At 34.6% G+C, this 17,151-nt stretch overlaps 1 protein-coding gene across 7 annotated transcripts in view; it reads right to left on the minus strand.

Annotated features, from left to right (window-relative positions):
* The window catches only part of DNM1L (dynamin 1 like), a 62,882-nt gene that overhangs the window by 15,627 nt on the left and 30,104 nt on the right, over positions 1 to 17,151 (minus strand). For 4 of the 7 annotated variants that reach the window (XM_007175660.3, XM_007175665.3, XM_007175661.3 and 1 more), the window contains exons 2-6: positions 15,585 to 15,732; positions 10,693 to 10,739; positions 10,206 to 10,277; positions 8,519 to 8,605; positions 2,602 to 2,764 (exon numbers count right to left, since the gene is read on the minus strand). In XM_007175660.3, the coding sequence (XP_007175722.1) occupies positions 2,602 to 2,764; positions 8,519 to 8,605; positions 10,206 to 10,277; positions 10,693 to 10,739; positions 15,585 to 15,732 (517 nt within the window). Of the gene's footprint in view, positions 1 to 2,601; positions 2,765 to 8,518; positions 8,606 to 10,205; positions 10,278 to 10,692; positions 10,740 to 12,203; positions 12,243 to 15,584; positions 15,733 to 17,151 lie in introns of all 7 variants that reach the window. The other 3 variants (XM_007175658.3, XM_007175663.3, XM_007175659.3) reach the window with 1 other exon arrangement.

Consider the following 17,151-nt stretch of genomic DNA (forward strand, 5'->3'; position numbering starts at 1 on the left):
TTAATAAAGGAAAATCCTAATCTATAATCCCACCTAACATTACCGTTGCCATCATTTTGGTAATGTTTTTCTAACCTTTGCTTACAAATACTTTTTAAAAACTACTTTTAATCATCATGTTTAATTTTTAAAATTTTTCACGTTATTTTTTATTAGCTCTTTGGGCTAACTTTTTTAATTAGCATTTTAAAAATTTGTTTAATATTCACTCATGCCTAGTGAGTGAATTTTTGCAGAGCACAAATTCACGAATTTTTTTGCTCATTACAATTTATTCTTTCTTTCTGCCCATCCCTCGGCATCTCTTGCCACATAACCAGCCCACCCAACACTGTCTTGGATTCAGGGCTGCTTCACAGAGGCACACAGTTCCACTGGTTCCAGTCACAGGGCATGGGATATGATGCAGACTGTGACTAATTTTCTGTATGATTTTGTTGGCTCTGTATGGTTACATACGGGGAAGCCGAGTTTGTCCAGAGCCTGGGTGTGGACAAACAACATATGAGAGACGAGACCCTGGCCCCGGTACTCAGGCAGCGTGACCCCCAACCACACTTCTCCTGTCTAGTCCATCAGGGACCAGGACACAGGGGTCCCCTCAGGCCCCAGCAGGCAGAAGGTGGGGAAGGCCCAGATACAGCTCTCAATGAATCGCTGGCTCCTCTCATTGCCACCAAAATGCCAGAATTTATTCACCATGCCAGCGTGGATAGGATCCAGGGATGAGAGTTTAAACATCTCTTGGTTAATGGCTTTTTTTCACTTCTATGAGTTTTGACAAATGCAATGTCACCACTACCTCAAAACAAAACAGTTCCATTGCCCCCCAACCCCTGTCAAAATTTCCTTGTACTATCCCATTCCTAGTTTTGTCTTTTCCAGAATGCTATATAAATGGAATCACATATACAGCCTTTTGAGTCTGGCTTCTTTCACTTGGCATAATGCTTGTAAGAATCATCTATGTTGTTGCATGTATCAATAGTTCGTTCCTTTTTATCGCTGAGTAGTATTCCATGGTATGGACACACTATAGTCTAGTTATTCATTCCCCATTTGAGAAACATCTGTGTTGTTCTCAGTTTTAGGAGATTAAGAATAAAGCTACTATAGATATTTGCATACAGGTTTTTTACATGAACATAGGTTTTCATTTAATGTCGGTAAATAACCTAGGGGTGGAATTACAGATTTAACTGTTTAAGAAACTGAGAAACTGTTTCCCAAAGTGGCTATACCATTCCCACCAGCAATGTATGAGAGTTTCAGCTGCTCTGTATAATGTCCAATTTTACATATGGCATTTTTCAATTAGAAGCATTTTTGTATTTTGGTCCAAATCTACAAAATCATCTTTGTTTTGTTTTGTTTTTTAACATCTTTATTGGAGCATAATTGCTTTACAATGGTGTGTTAGTTTCTGCTTTATAACAAAGTGAATCAGTTATACATATACATATGTTCCCATATCTCTTCCCTCTTGCATCTCCCTCCCTCCCACCCTCCCTATCCCACCCCTCTAGGTGGTCACAAAGCACCGAGCTGATCTCCCTGTGCTATGCGACCAAAATCATCCTTTTTAATGATTCCATATTCTATTATTATCTTATCATTCCTATTGTGGGCCATATACTGATTCTAATTTTTTATAAATAATACTGGATTGGATTATTTCCTTATACTATATTACTAGATTAAGATTACTAGATCAAAAGTATGATTCTATTTATGGCTCAAGGGTCAGTTTAAAATAGAATTAATGTATATAAAATGCCTAACAGTTTACTTTATATAAGAAAAATAAAATTTAAATAAACATTTTCATATAGTTTATCTTTTAATCTAAAATGAACATTAATTACTCATATAAGTTTCTTAAAAACTTGAAATAAAAAATTTTAAGAAATGACCCCATTTATAGGAATTTTAATTAGCAGTCTTAGCACTAACATTTCCTACCAAATTTTTATTTTAAATTTTTATTCACAGTAGGAAATAAGAAACATGACACTGCCCACAGACACTCAATACTCAGATGAAAAAAAAATGGCTGCTGTATGCAGCAAAGCATACAGTTATTAGCAGCAATAATAACTTACAATCTGGCATCTTATATAAGATGCACACTGCAGCATTAGTCAGGTATCATATACTGACTCACAGTATGAATTATATTTCGAAGAATCCCCTCTGCCTTGAACCTCTGCAGAATGTAGATACCATAATTATCTACTATACTATAATAGTCTACAATGATTACCTACCATGACAGTTATTCTTAGAAATCAGCCATTCAAAAACCTAAATCATTTTATTTATACAAAACAAACTTTTTGCGAAGCCATCTTCTTATTTTAAAATCATTAGGTAATCATTACAAATATGGACATCATGTGAAGTATTTTTGCCTAGCCTGTACAGCAATTTATCCATTTCCATCAAAATTTCTAGTTGATAATATAAGTAAAATAGAAAAGCATTATTTTTTAAATGTGTATTAACAGCTAGAGATATTCTTTTTTAAAATAAAAACTCCTCTCGAGGGTAGATTTACCATGTTAACCAAGCACCTCATTAAAAATTAACATCTGTCCTTACCATCTGGATCTACCTCTCTTGAAATTTTAAGTGCCTCTGATGTTGCCATATCTGTATTAGCAGCAGTGACAGCGAGGATAATGGAATTTGGATTACTGATGAACCGAAGAATGAGCTCCCTGATTTGAAGCTCAATATCCTTAGGTTGATCACCTACAGGCACCTGGACCAAAAAGAGATGATCAAGGAACTAGTAATAAAAATCAGCTCAGCTTTTTTTTTTCCCCCATTTAATCCACAGAATATAGGTATTACTCCATTTACAGATAATTAAGAAATTATATACTACAGTATATATGAATTTGGTAATATGTAGAAGTCTCAAAATGTAATCTTGCAAATATCAAAAGTCTACCATGTTAAGGATTGGTCAATATTAATTGCCTAGAGAAAAATTCATTCATTCACTCAATTAGCAAGTATTTATTGGCAACCTTTATTTCAGGCACTGTTCTACATACCAGATTATATCACAGTAGTGAATAAGAAAAAGACCAAAATTCCTGCCTTCACTGAGCTTTAGTGATGAGAAGCTGATAATAAACGCATACATACATAGTATCTAGGTGGTGGTAGGGCCATGGAAAAAATAAAGGTGAACAGGAGGCTAAGGAATACTTAGTTAAAGCTTATACTTTTAGGGACTTCCCTGGTGGTCCAGTGGCTAAGACTCCACGCTCCCAATGCAGGAGACCCGGATTCGATCCCTGGTCAGGGAACTAGATCCCACCGGCCGCAACTAGAAGATCCTGCATGCCGCAAATAAGACCCGATGCAGCCAAATAAATAAATATTAAAGAAAAAAAAAAGCTTATACTTTTAAATTATTATTTTAAACGGGATTATGCTTTTAAATTGAGTAATCAGGGGAGACCTCACCCAGATAATGACATTTGAGAGAAGGACCACAAACTGAAAGAGATAAGGGAGAGGTACATGCAGATAGATACCTGGGGGAAGAACATTCCAGTAAAGTGAACAAAATGGCAGAAGGCTGGAGCAGAAGGAGCTAGAAGAGTAATAGAGACAGATCAAGTAGATACTTTAGATCTCTTTAAGAACTTAAGCTTTTACTCTGAGTGAAGTAGGACGCCACTACAAAGATTCTGAGCCAAGGAATGACACAATCTAATTTTCACTTTAATAATACCACTCTGGCTGCTTAGTTAATAAATTATGAGGAAGACCTCTTAGGAGACTATGGCGGTAACCCAGCTGAGATGATAGTGGCTAGCTCAGGATGGTAGCTATGAATCTGTAAGACGTGACAGAGTTCCAGATATACAGGCACACCTTGTTTTATTGCACTTTGCAGATACTGCATTTTTTACAAATTGAAGGTTCGTGACAACCCTGTGACAAGGAAGTCTATTGGCACTAATTTTTCCAACAGCATTTGCTCGCTCTGTGTCTCTATATCACATTTTAATAATTCTTGAAATATTTCAAACCCTCCACCAGCAGAAAGATGACGTACGACTCACTGAACATTCAGATGATGGTTAGCATTTTTCAGCAGTAAAGTATTTTTAATTAAGGTATGTACATTGCTGTTTTAGACATAGTGCTATTACACACCTAAAAGACCAAAGTACAGTTGACCCTTGAAAAACACAGGGTTGGGGCACTGACCCCCTCAGGTAGTCGAAAGTCTGCTTTTGACTCCTCAAAAATTTAACTACGAATAGCCTCCTGTTGACTGGAAGCCTTACCAACAACAGGCAATTAACACATATTTTATATGTTATATGTATTATATACTGTATTCTTACAATAAGTAAACTAAAGAAAATGTTAATAAGAAAATCGTAAGGAAGAGAAAATACATTTACAATACTGTACTCTATTTATCAATATTTTATGTCATCTGTTTACAAGATAAATCTTCTGTCAGTACCTACATCAATATTGTCTTATACGATAACAAATCACTGTAGATGTTATATGTTATTACTGACACTGGATATCAAAAATGAAAAGATAACGTAAAAAAGAAATTCATGTTTATTTACATATATAACAATTCACGCATTGATAACAAAGAAGCAGCAATACGATTGCTTTATGGTAGCCTAGTGTAATCGATCTGATTGCTTCACAGTAGCCTAGCCTATACACTAATGAGTGAATCGTTATAAAATTTTTACAGCATACAGTGTCAAAGTCATATTCATAATACAGTATGGAAACCACTTACCTGTGATGATAGGCTGATACGCAGTTTCTCCAATTACAAAAGAAAGGCATACTGCATGGTAATATAATTCTTTGAAAGCAAAGTTATAAAATAGTAAGAAAACACATTATTAATTTTACATTAAATATCACTCACCTTATACCTATATAAAGACAGGCTATCCATTTCAATACAAGTCTTGTACATGATGTTCTACATAATGAGTACTTAGGCAATGATGACAAAAAGGACACAAAAACATCTCACGCACTGGGTCTTTGTTGCTGCACGCGGGCTTTCTCTAGTTGTGGCGAGCAGGGACTACTCTGCGTTGCCGTGCGCAGGCTTCTTATTGCAGTGGCTTCTCTTGTTGCGGAGCATGGGCTCTAGGCACACAGGCTTCAGTAGGTGTGGCACGCGGGCTCAGTAGTTGTGGCTCGCGGGCTATAGAGCGCAGGATCAGTAGTTGTGGCGCATGGGCTTAGTTGCTCCACGGCATGTGGGATCTTCCCGGACCAGGGCTCTAACCCGTGTCCCCTGCATTGGCAGGTGGATTCTTAACCACTGCACCACCAGGGAAGCCCTCTCATACAGTTCTTGCCATACAGTTACTAGATTTCACAAGAAGACACACACATATACAACAGAACTCTATGGCATGATGATTATTTGCTATTCATTAAGTGGAAGTGGATCATCCTCATTGTCTTCATGTGAAGTAGATGGAAGAAGAGGAGGATCTGGTCTTGCTGTGTCAGGAGTGGTAGAGGCAGAAAAAGCGGAGGAGGCAGAAGGGGAGGCAGGAGAGGCAGGCACACTCAGTGTAACTTGACGGAAATACATCATAATTTCTGTCTGACTTGTTTTTTCACTCTAAAAATGTTTCTATATGGTGCCAATCCTTCTTCCACCAAGTCAAAATCAGTCTTGAATAATTGGAACTCTTTGACAGATTGTGCAATGTCAATTTGTTTTTGGGCACTGCTTCTTTTACATCTTCTTCCTCATCATCTGGCACTGTTTCAGAAGTACTCATTTCCATCAAGTCATCTTCTGTTAATTCCTCCCATGCACTGTCTACTTTAGCTCTTGAATTTCTACAAGATTCATATCTTGAAACCCTTCACCCACCCACCCACTTTTTTTTTGGACATGTCCACAGTCTCTTTCATGATTTCCTTGATTGGCTCTGTCGTAAATCCTGAAGTCTTACACAACATCTGGACACAGCTTTCTCCAGCAGGAATTTATTATTTCAGACTTAATACCTTTCATGGCTTTTTCAATAACAACAACATCTTCAATAGTGTAATCCTCCCAGACTTTCATGATGTTCTCTCTAACAGGGTTCTCCTCCATAGTATTGACAATCCTTTCCATAGAGTTCCATGTGTAATGAGCCTTAAAGGTCCATATGACCCCCTGATTTAGAGGGTGAATAGGAGACGTTGTGTTTGGAGACAAGTAGACCACTTCAACACCTGTGGCCAGGGGCACTGTCTAATACCAAAAGAACTTTAAAAGGCAGTCCCTTACTGGAAAGGTACTTCCTGCTTCAGGGACAAAGCATTGACGGAACCAATCCAGGAAAAGGGTTCTCTTTGTCCAGGCCTTCTTTTGGGGCAACCAAAAGACTGACAGCTGGTGTTTCTCTTTTGCCTTCAAGGCTTGGGGGTTAGCAGCTTAATAGATAAGGGCAGTCCTGATCATAAACCCAACTGCATTTGCACAAAACGGTAGAGCTGGCCTATCCCTTCCTTCCTTGCATCCTGGTGCCTGCTTCTCTTCCTTACTAATAAATGTCCTTTGTGGCATTTTTTTCCAGAATAGGGTACTTTCATCTGCATTAAAAACCTGTTCAGGCAGATATCCTTTCTCCTTAATGATATTCTTAATAGCATCTGAGAACTTGTCTGCTGCCTCCTGTTATCTTGACATTTTTTAAGCCAAACCTCTTTCTAAAATTATCAACCTATCCTTTGTTGGCAATAAATTATACAGCTTTAGACCCTTCACCTTCCTTTTGCTTTAAGTTGTCATATATTGACTTTGCTTTTTCTCAAATAATGTTATAGTCTATAGGTATGCCTTTCCTACAGCAATCCTGCACCCACATAAAAGTTGAAATTTCAATACAAGATATAAAGGCATTGCACATAAAGTACAAGGTTTTCATGCCTTCTGGCATAGCTGCAGCACTGCCTTCATGAATTTCCTTTTCTTTTTTTTTACAATGGTTCTTAAGCTGGATTCATTTATCTTGAAATGGTGGGCAACTGCAGACCTCAATCTACAGTGCATATCAAGCAATTCAACTTTTTCTTGTAACATCATGACTTTTCGCTGCTTCTTGGGAGCACTTCCAGCATCACTAGTGGCACTTCGTATGGGTCTCATGGTGTTATTCAAGGTTTACGGTATTACACTAAACATGATGAAAAATATGCAAGAACCTCAAGAGATCACCTTTTACCATGATTTACTAGAGAGATGAACTGCTCAAGCAGAGATGATTAGCATCACACGGCATTTTAACGGGCTATTCACAACACTTGAGCTCAGCACAACAGCAACAGAAGGTGGCTATGAAATTATTACAGTAGTACAGTATGTACTACAGTTCATCTTATGCAGTTATAATTAAATACTGCATCTTTACATATGTTTACATTTCTTTCTGCTTCAAATGGCACCATGTACAGTCTGTGTGTGCATAGGTTTTGATAAATTTTAACTTTTTATAATAGATTTGTATGTTCATTTTTATTAATTTTTTCAGTGTTTCTAGGCTACGCAGTTGTCTGCAAGTTTTTTCAAATTGCCACAAATCTCCAAAAAACTTTTCCAATATATTTATTGAAAACAATCCACATATAAGTGGACCCATGCAGTTCAAACCCTTGTTCAAGGGTCGACTGTATAGTGTAAACATAACTTTTATATGCACTGGATAAACAAAAAATTTGTGTGATTTGCTTTATTGCGATGTTCGCTTTATTGCAATATTCACTTTATTGAGGTGGTCTGGAACCAAACCTGCAATATCTCCAAGGTATGCCTGTATTTTAAAGGTAAGGAGAGCTAGAGGATTTGCTGACAGAGAAAGTAGGGTGTAGGATAAGAAGTGTCAAGGATGACTACAAACTTTTTGGCTAAGCAACTGGTAGAACAGAGTTGCCATTTATTGAGATGGAGGAGACTGTAGAAAGATCAAGTCAGGTTGAGGGACAGATCAGGCATTTGGATTAGACACATCAAGTTTGAAATGCCTATTAGACATCTGAAGTGTGTATGTCAAGTAGACAGTTGGATATACAAGATGAATATACAAGTCTGGAGATATTTGAGTGTTGTCAGCATACAGACACTCATAATTAAAGTCATAAGACTGGATGAAATCATCAAGAGGTTAGGTGTACCCCTTTGACAAGAGGTCCAAAAACTTAGCTTTGGGGCACTCACTGTTTAGACACTGAGAAGATAAGAAACCAGCAAAAGAGACTGAGAAGGAGTGACCAGTAAGATCAGAAATAATCCTCTAGAGTGTGGTATCCTGGAAGCAGAGTAAAGAAAGTGTTTCAAGGAGAGAGAAGGACTCAACTATGTCAAATGCTGCTAATAGATCAAGGTAGTTGCAAAAAAAAAAGGCTGATTAATCCATATGAGGTTAAGGAAAAACTACATTTGTTCAGGTGAAAACAAACATGACCATACCCACAATGAGTAACAACTATTCTTTACCTTAGTCATTCCTGGCAAATCCACAAGTGTCAGATTGACAACATGGGGTGAAAAAATCTTAAGATGAATTGGTTCAGGGCTTACTCCCTAAAAATAAGTTTTAAAATATCATATTAAAATCACATTAAAATTTCAATGAATAAAAATGCTAAAGTAAACCTCATTTTAAGTATTATACATTAGATGCTTTTAAATATTAAATAAACCATGATTTCTAAAACATTTCAACAATAAAAATGTGATGAAACATATAGGAAATAAGGCAGCTAGCCATAGGTTATAATCCCATCCAACCTTATACTATTAATATACACAATTTATTTCTCCTATATTATTTCACATTCTTTTCTCTGGATTCTCAGCAGATAACATTTCTTAAATATGTTTAATAGTTTGAACAAAACTATTAGTGCTGAACAAAAGAATAATGTATCACTATCCAAATTTATGAAGTTCTTGAGTTCAGGGAGTGAGACATAGGTAACAAGTTATCCAAATCAGGGAAGTATGGCAGCAGCAGCAGTAACTAAAAGGTAACCTGCCCAGAGATCAATAATAAACAAAGCTTAGTCAATCACTAAAACAGAGGAAAATATCCTGAATAGGCATAAAGAAATTAACATGGCTCCAAAAATGCCTGTTTGTCAGGAAAAACCTCTCCAGCATAGCATCTGGCAGATAAAAGGACTCAATAAATATTTTTTTAATATTAGTACTTAGCTAAGGCCCACTTGTGGGATTAAATGTACCCTGTACCCATACAAGAATGGAGGTAACAACAAAAGGGAAGGGAACAGAAAAGTAATAAGAATAAAGAAAGAAGAGAGAGAAAACAGAAGCATTTAAGGGAGTCAGTGATAGTGCCTCGTGTCAAAATTAATCGTATCTTAGACACCTAATTTACTTTAAATTCTCAGAATCTGAGAAGACAATTCAGTTGTTAACATTACTTTTCATTTTCACTGAGTTTGATGCCCTTGACCTTCCTGCAGAAAACAGGGCAGCCATTTTGCAGAATGTGCCTTAGGTTGGGTTTGTCCACACTTCCTCATGATTAGATTTGGGATACACATCTTTGGAATATAACACTAGTGATGTTGTCTTATCATCATGTTCTACTGGGTGGCGCATGATCTTTATTTGTCCAATTACAGATGATAACCTTGATCATTTGAGTAAGACGGTGCCTGCTAGGTTTCTCCACTGTAAAGTTCCTTTTTTTCTTTGTAATTAATAAGTATTTGTGTGGCAATATTTGGAGACTATGTAAATATCCCTATCCCACTTTCATTTTCACTGAAAAAAAAAACCCTTAATTTCCCTCTCTTTGCTTTCATAAGTAAATCTAGCCTTACTCAGGTAAGAAAAAGAGCTCTTCAAAATACATGAATCTTGTAAGTTATATATTGCTTCTTAAATTAGAATAGAGTCAATCCAGCAGAAAAAGATAACACTGTAGGAAGCATTGAATTAAAAAGTTACATAATAAAGTGATATACACATCTCAAGATCAAGAATAAACACCTAAATGAAATATCTGATAGCATATAAAAACTCTAAGAAACAAAAGGTATTAAATAAAGTTTTTATATATTTGGGAAAATACTCCGTTAGTTTCAAAGACCAGAATACTCTCGATGATATATTTACCGATGGTTATAATTTCCAGCTCTAAAGAGATGCCTACCTTATTATTTCCTGAAATCCTTTCTGTTTCATTTTCAATTTCTTGTCGAATTTCATCAAAATCTGTGTAAAGCTAAAAATTATTGAAACAAAAAACACGGTATTCAAAATAAGATTATAAGTTCTTAAGCGGGGTTTGATAAATTTCAAGGATGTCTATGGATCTGCTTCAGAGAATTAGTAAACAAACTCTAATATACACATATATTTTTCTGAGCCAGAGTCATAGTTTATATGAGTTTTTCAAAGCTGCCTGAGCCCACAACAGTTAAGAGTCTCCAAATTAGAGAGAACAGGGCTCAACTTAAATGTTTTCCAAATAAACTACTATGGTTAGAAATGTTAAGATAAGATTTATTTATAAGGAACAGCTGCTTCAAGATAACAATGCTACATTGCCAATCATAAGAAACTAAATTATCAACTACTTGTACCCCCAAAAAATGTTTTCAACATGTTACTTCTTCACCATATTCTTGTAAAATTACCTTATTTTTGGTGTGAAGAAATTTACCCCATTCTTCTGCTTCAACCCCTGGAAAAAGAAAAACTCCATTTATTGGAAACTATGGAAATTACTTTTTAATCTTTATTTAGGAATTCAAAAAGGCAGTACAATATTATTTGTTCCTATTTTGCCATTAACTACAAGTTAACTTATATTTTAAGATCTGCTAAATTATACTCTCACATTTTCAAAATTGTACCAGGTATTTCAGAAACGACTAATTTCAGAGCTGCTCACAGGTCTTCCCACTATTTGAAATCTAGATTTTAACAAATAAAACTGTTTACCTCTCCTCATATTATAGTAAAATATGTATACTTTATTTTTAAAAATCTTACACACGAAAAGCAGTTTATCTGATGAAAATACTCAAGCTAATGGCTAAAAGAAGAAAACTTATGAGTCATACTGAATAATGCAAAAAGCATATATAATAGATTTACACATAACTCATAAAAATTTGCAATATGTGAATGAAACAGCTAACTTTTCATTCTGTTTTGTCGTTTTTATTTTAATATGGTTTCTTGTTGGTTACCCATAAAGTCACAATTTGTCGTTAAAGAGCTCTCTCAGTAGTATGAAGCTACTCCATAACTTATATGCATTTTCAACGTGATTTTTCCCCCCCAGGAACAAGATTATGTTCTCCCTTGGAACTGAAGGTAGGAAAGAAATGAAATGGCATGGGGTGGGGGGGATGGGGGGAACCTGGCATATGCCCTGTATGGAGTTGCTACTCGCCAGTAGTTTCCAAAAATAGGTCTGTTCCTCTTGCACTTGCTGAAAAAAGGAAAAATTATTCACTGCAGGTACTGTTTTGAGTGGTCTGAGACTTGGATAGCAAATTTTGTTCTGATTTTTCCAGAGAAGCTAGAAATGCTTAATTGTAGAAAGGTAAACTAACTTTGCCTCCCCCAAGCACAGCTATTCTGCTTTTGCCAAATTCAGAGTTTTAAATGTCTTAATGATTAAGTTTATGAATAACACATATCAGCCACCTGAGATCAAAATAAAAATGACTATAAAATAAATATTTACTGAGGAAAAGGTGGATCAATTTCTTTGGTGGGATAAAGGTAAATAAACTGGATCCTTTTTGCAAGTAAAATGCTCACCTACTTGAAGCTTAGTACCTTCTTCCAAGAAGTCTCATTGGAGGACTGGAGTAATCTAGATGAATAGAACTCAGAGGCAGGTACTATATACCAAAGGGGTGTTCTTAATTTACCTTATCATATAGAAGAGGCCTGGCTTCACAAGCATGTTTTTAAAAATAAAAATAAAATAAATTACATTCACCACCAAAAAAAGCCTGCATTCTGATGCAATGCCAAAAGGTAACAAGAACCACTAACACCTGCAATCAATCAACGTGGATAGGCAAATAAAAATGGAAGAAAAAAAATGCACACAGCCTGTAAGAGTACAAAAGCACACATGCAGGCATAATAGGAAAAGAAGGGCCAAAAACAAATGGATAAAGGAAACCTTTAGAAAGGTGTCTTGAGTTTTTCCATGTAGCAGGGTCTGTAGTTAAAGAGAAACAGCACAGAATGATAAGTTTAGTGCTTATCCCTAATATTTCAAACCTTTCTAAAAAATCAAGTGTGCAAAAAACCTGAACACATTTCAAATGCCATTTCAAATGCATTCAATTATTCCAAATTTACAACTATGAAACTTCCATTACAATTAGTTATAATTAGAGGGATGTATATAATATTTTAAATGACATAAATGAAGTATATAGTGTGCCATAATTTACTTTTATTTTCCATTACACCTAATTATATCACCTCTGGTTTCTAATTCTAACAAAATGGATTAAAATTAATTTACTATTCAAAAATTTGTCTTAGATATCTGATAACTATGGGTAAAGATAAATTACCTAGTGGAAAAAAATCTACAAAACATATCAAACACATCTTTCAAAACCCTGATAGTAAATATGCAAGTATTTACCAATTGAGCTTTATAAGGGATTATTTTCTTTGAAATATATATTGAATTTAACAGAACACCACAGAAACAGTTTTGGTCTTTAGTCAGCATGCTACTTTGGATTTAGTCTACAAGGAGATCTGAGGAATACCTGATTTATTTCTTACAAATATATGAAAGGTAATCCTAGAGTTCAAAGTTCAAACTAAACCACCATCTCACTTGAAAACAGTTTTTGTTTTTAATAAGATTTTATCAGAAAATTCTTTTACATTGGCAGAAGTGGGGGGCAAGATGAGAAATAGTATAAATCTATATATTGACACCTCAATTATCCTATGTAGTTGGCAGAATGAGGGGTCTCATGTTAAATAAATTTTCCTGATAATTGAATTATACATAGTAATACTTAAATAGTTTAGCCAGTTTTGATGGACCTATATTTAAAATGGATTATACTGCTCCATGTCGTGTTAGGATCCACTGCTCTTAAACTTACCTATTAATGGTAACTTATGCCTTTGTTACATAATAAAGCCTTTTGAGGCTACAAATCCCTATACAAAATGGTTAGAGACTGATTTTTTCTTTTTTTGAAGTTCTCCTGTCTTTACGTTTTCCTCCCCTTTCTCCTGTATGGTTGCCAGGCTGTCAGGTAGTTCATACTCTTCTGGCTGTCTCCTGCTTCACGGTTTATAATTTCCTCTAGGGTAGAATGATTTGTGGTAAGGTAGAACTGTTTATCCTAAGGATAAATAGGCTCTGATGAGAAGTTAAAGAACTATTCTAGTTATTAATAAGATATATGACATTTAGTACTCAAAATTTACAAAATCTATTTTGTGTTCTGGGTGGCTGAGTTGTCATTTTAAGTGAGGTTTTATGTTTTTTAATATAAAAAATAAGCACTAAGCTTTGGGGAACAAAAAAAAATATATATATATATATATATATATATAGGTAAAGATATGCAGATTTACTGACCAACCACCAAGAAGAGACATCAACAAAACAGAGTGGACATACAAACAAAGAGATACCAAGAAACTGACACTTCTATAACTGAAATGTACACCCTTTTCAGAAACACTGCCCACATCTGCAAACAGTTTCTGAGAGACAGGATATCATCTGCCCTTTTCAAGATGACTGAAGAAAATGAAGAGTTAAAAGAAACAGACTTAACACCATACGGTTTCTTGAAGTTTTAGTTTAAGGTATTTGGTAAAATTGATGATGTTAGTGAGAATGAAATTTTTAAAGAGTTATTCTATACATTTGAAGCTGGACCATAAATTAGTCCAAAATGATTAAATTCAAGGTTCAGAATTTCAATAATAAAGAAATATTACAGAAAAGCAAAGTGATGAATAATATACCAAGAAGCTACCTAATATAATTAAAAGACTCCTACATATCCTCTGGCAGTCTATCCAAAAATATTTATCATTATATCATTATATGTTAACATCTACAACTTCATTAACTTGCTTTAGCGATTAACTTTCTGTAGTCATTGTAGATGCTCATGACAGGTCTTTTTTTTTTCCCCTTTAAAAAAAAAAAAAATCAAGCTATCACAACAATGCTCCTATAATAAGTAAAGGAAAAGATCAGATACAGAAATTAAAGTAACTTCAATTGCATGAAATTATCATCCCATCTTAGATTAGACTATAAGAAACAGAATGAAACTTCATTGAAAACAGATCTCTGCAGAATGAGAAACAAACATGGTACTCTGCTGCAAATGCAATTTAATACTTAGAACATTTTATAGACTTTTATAAATAAGACAAAATGTGAACCAAACACTGAAGATTAAACATATTACTCTCATCAAACGTTCCAAACCTCACTAATGTAAAAGTATGATTAATAGAGGATACATATTTAATAGGCAATTTAAAACATGCTAATAAAGATAGTGTGTCTTAAAATATTTTCAGTTTAACCAAAGAAGAACTGCTATAAAGGATGGTGCATCTTTTCTTATCATGATACTCCACATTTACTATTTGGGTGAGGGAGGAATCTAAAAAGTATGTGCTATATAGGTAAGCCTTAGCAAGAGAAGGATAGTAAAAAAATAACAATAATTAGGGACCTCCCTAGCGGTCCAGTGGTTAAGACACCATGCTTCCACTGCAGGGAGCGCAGGTTCGATCCCTGGTCGGGGAACTAAGATACTTCATGCCATGTGGTGTGGCAAAAATAATAATAATTTTTAAAAAAAAACTTTTTCTAAAAATAATATTCATCTTAGATTGAAGGGCCAAAGATTCAAAACTAGCAGACAATGGCAAGACCAGAAAAGGGAAGGTAAGATAACACTGCTATGCTGAAAAGCTAAATCATTTTAATTTTACTTAAAAGTAAATCTTTAAACTAGAATCTAGAATATTTAAATTCTAGGGACTTCCCTGGTGGTCCAGTGGTTAAGACTCCGCGCTTCCACTACAGGGGGCGCAGGTTCAATCCCTGGTCGGGGAACTAAGATCCCGTGCGCCGCATGGCATGGCAAAAAAAAGAAAATATTTAAATTCTAAAACAAAGTGAAAAAGCAAGAACATTGTTTTAAACACAAGGAAAAAAAGTTTAAAACACTCCAAAAGACACAAAAACTTTTAAAAATAACTGATTCTCGTTTACCAAGTAGCTCACTAAATCCTCCACTAAATAGCATTAACAACAGTTTACTAAACTGAATTACCAAAAAGGTTCTCTTTCAAAAAAGTTGACTCATGGTCCTCAAAAACAACAAAAATTACTCTTTTTTTACATGAGAAAAGACGCATACCACTTTTCTTCACAAGACTTCTGATTTTGCTACAGCCACTAATTTCTAATTAGCTCATATCTTTTTAAGATTGGACGAAAAATGAAGAATTTTAAAATAATTTTTATTCCAATTCTAAAATTTACCATTTTCTTCTCCTGTTGTTTTTCGTTTATCTTCGGGTGAAACATGGACTAGCTGCAGAATGAGAGGTCTCCGGGTGACAATACCAGTGCCTCTGGGAAGCAGGTCCCTCCCCACTAGGCTTTCTAGCACTGAGCTCTTTCCACTGCTCTGAAAACGGAATACACAAGAGCAAAATGAGTTTCTTAACAGATTTTTTTGTAACTCAGTAAGACTATGCTATATAATTACTTTAAAAAAATTATTGCAAAGTCTTTTAAAATGAAAGTTTAGTTATATTTTCTATTATATGATCTTTATTTCTTTAAAATAAAATAGTACAAAAAGAGAAAATATATACCCTAGTGCAAAACCAATTAGTTATGTGGTAACAATATCTATGATTATTTCATGGGATATATAAAAATTTATAACTCAAAAAAAAAGAGAGAGACAATATAAAAGCCCCAATTCCCCATAATTTTCCTACCTTTTCTGATACTCTCAACCATATAATATTAGGTAATTTCAAAACCTATATAATATTGGTATACATAAAATTATGTCCAGAATATGTAGATATTTTACATTAAATGGGATAGTAGTACTATGTGTATTTTTCTCTAACCCACTTTTATTTTTAATATAACAATCAGGGATATCATTCCATATCAATATATTTACTTCTGTGCTTAATAGTTAAATAGTATTCTGTATGTAAAACCAAACCCCAACTGATGGACATTTAAATGGTCCTTGCCACTATTAACAATGCTGCAATGAACATACTTTGTACATATAACCTTACTCACTTATCCTATGACCTCATTAGATTTACTTAGTTCATTAAATAAAACTGCTGTGATTAAAGAGCATACAGATTTTATGCATTCAGATACTACCAGACTGCACACTACAAGATGGGAGGCACCAAGCTATGCTTCATGTTCAATCTGCTGCATCCCCATCAGCATTGGGCATTACCACTTTTTTGAATCTTTGCTACTTTTTCTTGATAAACACTGACAGTTCATTTAAATTTGCATTTCTTTATTATTCAGTCTAGTATCACTTTGTTTAAGGGCCTTTTGTATTTCTCCTTCAGTGATTTGCTTGTTCAAATGCTGGTATATTATGCGTCTTATTAGTTTATAAAGATCTTTATCCATATAAGTATTTATTTTTTGTTGTTTTGAATATTTTCCCCCAACTTTTTATTTTGAAACTTTCAAAGCCACAAGAGTTGGAAGAATATTAACAGTGAATACCCATATACCTTAACAAAAGTACCATATACCTTAAATAATTATTAGTATTTTGACACATTTGCTTTATGTCTCTTCTTACACACACACATATTTTCTTTTCTTTTGCTGTCCCTTTTGAGAGTTGGTTAATATGTAATGACATTTCATCCCTAAATATAGTGGCATATCTCTAAGAATAAGGGCATTCTACTATGTAACCACACTACAATGATCACACTGAGGAAATTTAACATAGACACAATACTAATAAACAGTATATAATCAAATAATATATAAACTTGTCTCTATTATGCATTTTTATATTATACATAAATGTTTACAA

This window comes from Balaenoptera acutorostrata, chromosome 11 (assembly GCF_949987535.1).
Source record: "Balaenoptera acutorostrata chromosome 11, mBalAcu1.1, whole genome shotgun sequence".
NCBI lineage: Eukaryota > Metazoa > Chordata > Mammalia > Artiodactyla > Balaenopteridae > Balaenoptera > Balaenoptera acutorostrata.